The sequence below is a fragment of the Neltuma alba genome, unplaced genomic scaffold (genome assembly GCF_004799145.2).
Source record: "Neltuma alba isolate B1F8T4 unplaced genomic scaffold, ASM479914v2 tig00012282_pilon, whole genome shotgun sequence".
Taxonomy (NCBI): Eukaryota; Viridiplantae; Streptophyta; class Magnoliopsida; order Fabales; family Fabaceae; genus Neltuma; species Neltuma alba.
The window spans coordinates 37,459-47,722 of NW_021636803.1; the positions used below are offsets into that span (position 1 = coordinate 37,459).

A 10,264-nucleotide genomic window follows, 5' to 3' on the forward strand; every position below is an offset into this window, starting at 1 on the left:
GGTTTGTCTGTTTTTTGTGTTAATGAACTATTGAAATGTGTGGTAGAATAAAAATAGCATAAGAATGAAAATGGATAAAATGAAAGTGAACCCCCAAAAAAAATTATATGGAGCTTCATTCTTTTCTTTGGAATAAGCCATGGAGATGGAATTATAAATTCTAACGGACTCTTAATTTCCTAGAATTTCCTTTTTTTTAAGAAAATAATTGAATAACTTATAATATTCAATTTTGATATTTTTTCCAATAGTGGTTATATTAATTTTATTTCTAACAAAGAAAAATGTTTGAAAGAAAAGCAATAGTAGAACAATTATCTTCTCAACATTGGAAAAGAAGAAAAATCTTGTAATGACTCTTGGAATATGATAATTTGTAAAGAACATTTACAATATATATTCATATTTTTAATAGTAACAGGTTATATTAGAATTTTGTAAGAATAATCCATCGCCAATCATTGGTGTAGTATAAGAAACAATTAATCATTTGGTGGTAATAGAGATCAATAATAATAGAGACAAAACACACACACGCCCACCCCTTGCCAAAGAATTAGTTAATGATAGGAGTTGAGTTGGTCATACAATAGTATTATAGCATTATTAATTATTACTCCTCCGGTCCTTAATATAAGACCCATTTAACTAATTTGATTAGATTAAGGAAATTAGGTAAGTTAGTTAATTATAAAAAAAGTGACATATTTTTCTTAAAATACCATAATCATCTTTTTTAATACTCACTCTCCCTTTTCTATTTGATTATGGTTGAGGGAGTATCTATAGGGGTAATTTAGAGAAAATTGATAAATATGAGAAATGGGTCTTATATTTAGGACCAAAACCAACTCAAGAATTGAGTCCTATATTAAGGACCGGATGAGTAATATTTTTTGAAATATCTTGTTAAATATTTGATAATCACATGGATATACTATATAGCTAACCATTAACCTTGTACACAGATGAATCTTCTAAATACTATATGTGAATGTCACTAAAGCTGTGTTTGGATGGAGGGAAGAAAATAAGGGAGAGGGAATACTAGGAAGAAAAACTTTTAAAAATGGTAAATTAATTTATTGTTTTTTGCAGTTTTCATTCCTAGTATTCTTTTCTTTCTAATTTTTCACACCCAAACATAGGGTGGGTAAGTAAGTGATCGCTAAATATTTTTTTTCTTTAATTAATACGTAACCAAACAACATACTTGATCACGGGTAGCTAGCTTGTTTTGAGATTTACCGGTAGAATTGGCCCCAATCCCACGTGTCTTGTTTTAAGGGATTTGCTTCATTACGGGTTCTGTGATGCAAGGGATGAGAAGCCACATTTAGTTACAATTACATGATTGAGATGTCATGATCAACGAATCTGAAATGCGAGTGCAAAGTGGAAGGGTATGAACGGGGGAGAAGGATGAAGGGTTCTAAATAACAACACAAGACAAGGCAAAAGAGAAGGTTTCTGCTTATTCTGTAACTGATTCATAGCAGTGGGCATTGGCAGTGAGGAAGTTCGTTTTTTCAATTGAGGCTTCGCTATCGAAAGTTACGTTTCAAGCAGAAAGGGAAGATTGGGAGATTTGTTGCAGAGAGAGAGAGAGAGAGAGAGAGGAAGCATGCATCACGTACGATCCAATTCTGCTCCTGCCATCTGTGTGGGTCTTTTCTCTTTTCCCTTTGCGCTTTTAATTTTCACAAACCCATGAAGCTACTTTTCAACAAAAACATATTAAAGTCGGCAAGTTATCAAGAAATTTGACCAAGTTCATTCTGCTTTTGGGGGTCACTTGGGCACTAGTGTTGGTATGAGTCACCTCAACAGCACGCTGGCCGGTTTGTTCATACAAGATCAGTATGGTCCCTCAACATGTTATTGTTTTAACACTTCTAAGATTTGAGACTGTATGAGACTGTAATTTTAAGATCATAATTGGGCCTCCGTGTGGTCCCCATAACACTGAGCTGAAGCATTTTGCAGCCGTTCTAGATGCTACCAAGGCCTCTTCATGCCCAATGAATCATGACTTTGATTTGAAGATCTTGTTAGTGATGGACTAATAAATAACTTTGTAAATACTATTTAAATCCGAAAACATTTCGTGAGTCCTGACCCAAGTAAAAAAGTGTTTGGATGGAAACCAAACCATGGTTTCAAAAGTGCTTTTACAGTTTACGAAATAAATATGTAGAAGAAGTTACCTCGTTTTACAGAAAAGTGCTTCTTAGAAGCACTTTTAAAATTACCAAACACCCTCTAAATCTCCGAAATGCAACTCACCCAAACTACTATCGTACCCCAAAAAAAAAAGTACCCCCCCCAACTCATGCATATTGACCGATCTCCCTTTCACATTTAGTCATTTTATGTTTTTTGGAAATGAAAGAAAAGGGGATAATTTTTTTTAATAAACTCAATTTAAAAAATTAAAAACTTAGTTAATTTTTATTATCTCTTTTTACATTACTTTTACTCTTTTACATTAATTAAAATTCTGAAATCTCATTTTTCCAATTTTTCAAATAGAACTCATCAAAATTTTTTCTCCCCCCCTTCCTCTCCATTACTCTCAAACAGTACCTTAGTTTTGGGTGATATTCCAAGACATTCTTTGGGTTAAGAACCCCCCCCCCCCCCAAAAATAAAAAGGCCCCGCCGCGGAAGCTTTAAATTTGGATAATTTCCAGTGTCCAAGACTGAGCTTAAGCACAAGCAGCATATATGGGAATATTGATGCAAAATAAAACAACTTACAGGACAAATATCCATTTAAATTAATGTCGTGAAGAATACTAGAATGGGAGGAAATGGGGAATACAAGTGCTATAATGCTAAGGAAATTTAAATTTAAACCCAAAAAAAAATCCCTCGTCCACTCCAGACATGCAATATTTATCAACGGCGACCTCATTAAACATTATAAGCGCATGAAGAAAATAAAAAATAAAAAGAAATGATGGGCAACTGCCAAGAACCGATCACTCCTCAAACTCATGCATGTGATCTAAAAGGTAGTTGGCAGCCAGCTCCTCATTTTTGTTGCAGGCAAAATATACCTCCAACACGAGTGCACGATCAAAACCCATTGCTTCAAGCTGGGAGATGATACAGATAAATCACATCACAACCGTTGGAAGTTTAAAATTAATATAGGACAATGTTATCAAAGCATTAGTTATGTATTATTCAATTCTGTATTAACAAACGAGCAATTTTTATAACAGACTCCATGCATGATTGAAAGAAACGAGTTCAGGTTTGACCACCCGGACTGATTCGTCCTTTTTGGCCAACAAGATGATTATATTTCAACAGGTGCGTATGTGCGCCAAAAAGAAAAACACTCTAAATCCTTTGATTTTTGGCAGCGGAAATAATGCCAAAAAACCAAAAACGAAGAAGCAACTTTTCAAGATTGGTATTGCTGAGTACTCAGGACATGAAAAGATGGCAATTCTAAATGAGGATAATTCTATTGAAACAGACATAAACAATCTATCATTCAATGCATCGCGTGGTTAAAAAGTCAAACTTACTCGTTCAATTGCTTGTCGCTCCTCAGGGGTGACGGCTATTTGTTGTGGCATGGCAGCAGCCAGCTGCCCTAATATGTTCCTAGAGCGTAAGTACCAAAATTAACACCAATTGTGTAAGCCAAAAGAATCAAATCTAGCAGAGAAGAGGTTAAGACCCCTCACCCCTCACCACCTTCCACTGGTTCATTTATCAGGCGAAGGAAGTCAGTCTGGTGCTCTTGAATCAATCTCATAAGATGAGGATTTTGCTTCCCAAGTTCTTGAAGCATGGGCTGCAATACAACAGGAGGAAATTCAGCAAGCTAAGAAAAAGAGAATTAAGAAATGTACTTCTGTAGAATACCTGGAGTATTTGTGGATTTGCCTGCACCATAGCTCGCAAGGCTTGGAACTGAAACAGAAATCACAAAATTATAGAATCCAGGACAGACATGCCTAGAGTCATAAGATCAATATGGGGTGCAGATACGAGAAAGGGAAAGGTAAAATACCTGCTGACTATTGCGCAGAAAATCTAGTGTGCCAGCACCAGCAGCACCAGAACCAACATTGGGGAGGCCCTGTTAAATATAGTAAGCAAACCGGGCCGCAATAATTCTTTTTAAATGACATGTTACAATGTGCCAATGTCTACCTGGGGAAAAAGGTCTAGAGGATTAGCATTTGGTCCACTTGTAGGAGGAGGAGCAGCAGGTGCTGGCTGTGCAGCTTGTGAAGCTGGTGCTGGGGGATCTGCAGCTTGTGGACTTGCAGGCACTCGAGCTGCAGGAGGGGCTTCAGCTTGCTCTGGGATACCCTAATGTTGATGAATGATTGTTATATAAACAAGAATGGCTTAAAGTAAATTGTGAGGAACAATAGTCAGCCCTAATTTCAAAGTTAAGTAAGCCGTGCAGTGAAGTGATCAGTATCATCTAAGCATATACTGCCACTCATAACTGGTTTGATCACGCAAACTTATATTTGTAATATATGCTTAATAATTTGTAGCACTCATCACAAAGTGGCAACTCTTTCACCCAAAACTGACAATGGGGAAAAATCTAAACCAGAAATTGAAATGAACAGGTCAAGTAATCAAAGTAAACAAAAACAGATATTATTTACATACTGTGTACAAATACTCAACGGCTCTCTCAGGATTATTGTAAGCAGCACGTAGAGCACGGACTACGGTATCCCTATCCCAGCTCCCCCCACCCATATCAAGAATTTGTTGAATCATTTCCTCCAAGTTGCTTCCAGCTACAAGGTTAGATGCTGCCTGTCCATAGATATCAGACTCTGACCTGCCTTCACAAAATTCCTTTCTAAGAGACAGTTGATGTGATTCATTCTTTTTAATACTTATTTTGAGACAAACTTGTCGAATTAGGAAAGAGACAGCAAGTATTGCTGCATTTTCAAATTGCAAACACTGATAGACAAAACTGTAAGATCCATGTTTAAACACCACAAACACTAGAACTTACCCAGCAGTGCCTGAAGGGGCAGGGGCAGGGGCAGGGGCAGGGGCAGGAGCAGGTGCCGGAGAAGGAGAAGGAGCAGGCCTGCCAAATTGATTTTTTTTTTCCTCACACATTCATGTCAAAAAAAAAAATGGAATTAAAGTGTCACCATGTCAGGTACTCACGCTGCAGCAGGAGTTTGAGGTGTGGCTGAACTTGAAACAGAAGTGGAGGTGGGAGCAGCACTTGTTGCTGGGGTCTGCATTGAACATGTAATCAATAGGTATTAATTTCAATACTCAAAAAAGGGAATACCTATCGCATTGGTAGCATGTGCAGTTTAGATATACCATTAATAGATAGTATTTTAGTTAGCTAAATACCAGTACCACATAAAGATAACATCACAGGTAATCTCAACATCGATCTTCTTGGTTAACATCCAATTTAATCAAAACAAGACAAAAATTTACAATTCAAGAACTATCACCAGAATGTATTTGCAACCTGTGACCAGATTTTAAAACATCTCTCAGTTATTTATAAATTCGCAATTATAAAAAGATATCAAATGTACTACATATGCAGAGGAAGAAGCCCCATGAAAAGAGTGAAAATAATGTAGTATTGGGAAAATTATTCTCACCTTGGTTGAAGGTGCAGCTGAAGTAGTAGAACCCTCACCAGGTGAACTTTTGCTCTAGCATAATTATAAACACTGATTAGAATTTTAAGTTGTAAAAATTAGCACGGTATTTGTTTGGTGGGTCGAGTTTTTGTTTTTTTTTTAGGGGGGGCTGTGTGAACAAGAATGGGATATTATTGGTTGATCTCGTAAAAAGCAATCCATGTTATGTCAGTCTGGAAGAGAAGTGTTAAGTGGAAGGCCTTCAACTCTCAACATTTGCAACCACAGCCTTAAAGAGATAAATATAGTTGTTTAAGAAAGTTAGAAAGTGATTGTCACCTAAAAAAAGCTAGAAAGTGATTGCAATAAAAACATTGAAGAACAACAAACATATTCTAAATAACCAAGAAAAAGAAAGGAAGACACAAGAGTTCTAGCCAGCAACAAAACTCACTTTTAGATTACAATAGCTTAAGGTTATTTAAGCAAAGCCTTGAGGGAAAAAAAACAGATGAACATGGAAAAATTTTGAAACGGTAGCAAGCAAAAAGACTCAGCATAAACAACAACAACCCCACTGAACACAGAAATTCCCACTAAGACCTTACGTTGTAATGAACTCTCATACAACTAACAGTCACTTTTATATAGGCTCCCCTTGCCTTCTCAAGTATCAATGACTATTAAGTTGCCCCCATCACACACTCTACCAAGGTGTTGCTAATCTTTTCTTCATCATTTATTTTAACATTTAGTCATGAAGCCAGGCACACTCGCAACCTGATTTGCCCAAATTGTATTCACAGGCACCTCAGGTAAAGGACACAGTAAAATAAAATCCTTTTAATAAATTTTTTGCGCATGGATGAGATCTTCCTACAAACCACACGGGGGGAAAAAAAAAAAAAAAAGTACCCAAAGTCTCAAATTCGTGGGTGCCTCAAACATTTATCTCCCTAAAGTCTCATCATTCCCAGCTTCCCTGATTGAAAGTCTGCTAACCCTTGAGCACAAACTACTTGCCACTGTAATAGAGGGACTTATTGTCTGAATCTGTCAGTGGGCTGGGTGGCAGCTGGCAGAACTCATAATGAATTGCAAAAACAGGTAATTTCATCATAGACCTTGACAACTTATTATGCTACTATTGTCATCCCAGATTCCATTGAAAAATCAAAAATCAACAACGCATTCAACCAAATAATAATGTTCGAGATATCAAAGACCAGGCAGATTATATTCATGAACAAGAAAATTTTACCTTAGAAAGCATAACTACAATAAAACTATTTTCAACTACTTTATTTTCCTCCAAGGTGGTGCCATCTTTGAGAACCTTCCCTTGATAGATAAGCATCTGTTGTGCAGCCGGATAGACATCCGCACCTTGAACAGTTTCTATATTTTTCTTCACTTCAGTAAGCTGAAAAGAATATTGACAACCGATAATCTATCTAGAAGACTAAATATGATAACTCAGATGCAAAATAACAAGGTAGAGGATTCACAAAGAGACAATCATGCAACACATAAGAAAGAGATGAATTTTTGGACAGATATGCATTTTTCTTCCTTTAGATGGTCTGACATCTTTACTTAAATTCAGCAGTCAGAAATCTGCGTCAAATAGTAAGAGACAGAAACTGTTACTTACTAATGGAGAGAATAAAGGAGCTTTAAAGTTTAAATTTTAAATAACCACACTTCAAAAAATAACTTTAAAACACCATGATTCCAGATGAGTTTGATACACACACGTTAAATTTTAGATCATACATATTGACTACACTTCATATCAGCACAAACTGGTCTGAAATTATCCTGACGCAAGGCCTTAAAAGTGCCAGACCTACTCGTTATCATGTGTCAATATCACTAAACTATCCAGAAATGATTTCCCATTAAGAAATAGACTAGTGCAGTGTCCATACACACTATGCAGGTCTACTATCATGTCAGTACTCCGTAAGATGGCTAAACAAGTGAAGCAGCTTAAAGAGCAAACCAGTCATTGAGTGTTCGAAGTTTCCAACTCTATTATATTTCATTCATCCGAGAGCAATAGCTCCCAAACAAAGAGTAATTCCATTTCAAGTCCAAATTCAACAATGATCTGACTAATATTTATATGGGGAGTTTCTAATCGCGCATTAAATGCAACAACGACTGAAATACCCGATCGAAACCAGCGAAATTATCATAACAGGAGTAAAATTAAAACCCTAATTATCACCCAATTTAAGAGGTTTCCCCCACCCGATGACCCAAGACCTCTGAAACAATCGATAAGGAAATCCCGAATTTGCGATATAGAAAAAAAAATTAAAACATTAATTGATATTAGATTGACAGTAAAAGAAGTAGGCGAACCGTGTCTTCAGGCTTCACTTCAATTTCGAAGTGGGTGCCTTTTAGAGTCTTCACGAAAATCTTCATCTTCTGGCAACTACCAGTTGATCACTGACCGAAAAATCTCGAAATTCTAAACTTGCAGGTAGGTTGTTGCTCCACCGATCCGCAAAGGTATATACCCTAACAGGAGAGACCAAAGCGAAAGAGACCGAAAGCGCAAGGAAGGGTTCTGAAGAAATCTTTTTCCTTGAAGAGAAGAAGCGTTTTTTTTTTTTTTAATTTGTTCTAAATTAAATCATCATAATTTAGACCAAAATTTTTATTTTGCATATATAAAAAAAATTACACAATTTTTTTATCTAAAAATATGCACAAATTTTAGAAATACACAACTTTTATTTTTCATGACACATACGTATAATTATAACCAAAGCACATAAACTCATATGTCAATAAAAAAAGTTACAGCGAGAAAACTATCTACAGTTAAACTAAATAATAATTAAGCATAACTTAACATCGAATTATCATAAAAATAAGTACATATCTATTCATTCATCTCTAAAAGAAATCAATTCAATCAAATTTGAAAATTGAAACGCTTAAAGAAAATAACATTTTTATCAAAAGTAAAATATTTTAAAATATTCTCTGTTTGAATTATATTTAAATTTTAGTGAAATTACCATAATAATGAATTTTTATTATTAATTTCTATCAATCCTACGATTATTGAGCTTAAGTAAAATTTAACTATTAATTTGTTCAGTTAAAATGGGTGTAAGCACATTATTTTGCGTTTCACCATTTTTTAATAGACTTGTAATTTGTAAATGAACAACTTACTATATGAGCATGGATGCAGATAATTCAATCAACACATTAACTAGAAGCATTTCTTTTAATAGACATGAATGTGATAACTGGAAATAAAATCATTTTAATTTAGAAATGTTATATTTTATAAATGAAAACTATAATTCAAAGCATTTTTTTAACTTGTAATAATTTTTAGGAAAAATGACAAAGACTTTGGAATATACAAAATTATCATTTGGGTTCTTGAATTCATATAATTCCTCTCAAGGACCCCGATCCCAAATAGAAATTATGAAACGTTGGTTAAAATACAAAAATACCCTTCTGATTTAAAGAATAAGAGAGAAACAAAAAGGTCTATACGGTGAAAGAAAAGATAGATCCCATGAAAGAAGAGAATCCCATCAGAGCAAAACGAAATCTTGATTATTCAAAAAAGCCTACTGGATTTTCAGAAAAATGAAAGTAGGCAGAAAAACAAGCCTCGTGATGCAGTTGAAGCTGGTGTAAATTGCAACTTGCAAAGTGAGATTTTTGTCTGATTGTCATGATAGCATTAACTAGCGAGTTTTCTTTGAGGAACTAGAATTTTTTTCAATCACAGGACAAGATTTCCTCTCCTATGTAAGGCTTGTAATGGTTGCTTATCATAAGTTATGTTGATTTCTCTTTATTTGTGTATGTGGGTGTATTGATCTCCTTGAAAATAAAAAAGTTATTTTACCCATTTAGTTCAGTTTAAAAATTTTTGGCCACAACACCCTAAACTAACCTGAATACATATTCTTTTAATGCCAACAAAAATAAATGGAAGTTGTGTTGGCAAAAAATTTGGATTAAAATATATGTTCTTTTGTTTCTCGGAGGCTTAATATACTGTGACAATAACAAACGTTGGTAATTTCAATAGAAATCATTAGAGTTCTATAGAATCTGTTTTGCTATTTATGATTTTCTCGCTCTCATATATAAGCTTATTCTTAGAGATGATTTCAGAATAGACAGACAAAGAATATCTGTTCATGAGATTGATATTGCAAGATGATTTGAACTCAAGACTTCTTGAAAACTTGTGACTAAATTGTTAATAACAAGTTTGGTAAGTAAAATAATAATTTTGTGATTGAATTTCTATAAAATTAAGTTTCATAGAAAAGCTATCATTATTTTCACATTTCACTGTCAAATGACAAGAATAGTAAACCAAATAACAAATTTGGTAAGTAAAATAATAATTCTGTAACTTTGTTTTTAATGAAATTAAGTTTCATTAAAATTTGTTATTATTTTCACATTTCACTGCCAAATGACAAGAGTGGTGAGCCAAATGACAAGTTTGGTAAGCAAAATAACAATTCTGTGATTAAATTTTTATAAAATTAAATTTCATGAAAAGTTGTAACTGTGTTTCTAATGAAATTAAGTTTCATGAAAAGCTGTTATTATTTCCATATTTCACTGCCAAATGACAAGAA

At 34.5% G+C, this 10,264-nt stretch overlaps 1 protein-coding gene across 1 annotated transcript; it reads right to left on the bottom strand.

The window, feature by feature from the left end:
* Positions 1-2,708: 2,708 nt before the first annotated feature.
* LOC114725829 (ubiquitin receptor RAD23c) lies at positions 2,709-8,054 on the bottom strand. The gene is made up of 12 exons (XM_028912401.1): positions 7,989-8,054; positions 6,880-7,041; positions 5,637-5,690; positions 5,176-5,249; positions 5,015-5,092; positions 4,654-4,831; positions 4,177-4,338; positions 4,034-4,102; positions 3,886-3,933; positions 3,705-3,814; positions 3,543-3,621; positions 2,709-3,101 (listed from the first exon to the last, which is right to left on the bottom strand). The coding sequence occupies exons 1-12, from the start codon at positions 8,052-8,054 to the stop codon at positions 2,985-2,987; spliced, it is 1,197 nt and encodes a 398-aa protein (XP_028768234.1). The 3' UTR covers positions 2,709-2,984.
* Between the last annotated feature and the right edge of the window lie 2,210 nt (positions 8,055-10,264).

Bases quoted from the DNA above. Each gene is read 5' to 3' on its own strand.
- LOC114725829 (XM_028912401.1), bottom strand. From the start codon at position 8,054: ATGAAGATTTTCGTGAAGACTCTAAAAGGCACCCACTTCGAAATTGAA. The intron at 4,832-5,014 runs GTAAGTTCTAGT...TTGTGAAGGCAG, and splicing joins GCCCCTTCAGGCACTGCTGG to GTCAGAGTCTGATATCTATG. The intron at 3,102-3,542 runs GTAAGTTTGACT...ATCATCTCCCAG, and splicing joins AGCGACAAGCAATTGAACGA to CTTGAAGCAATGGGTTTTGA.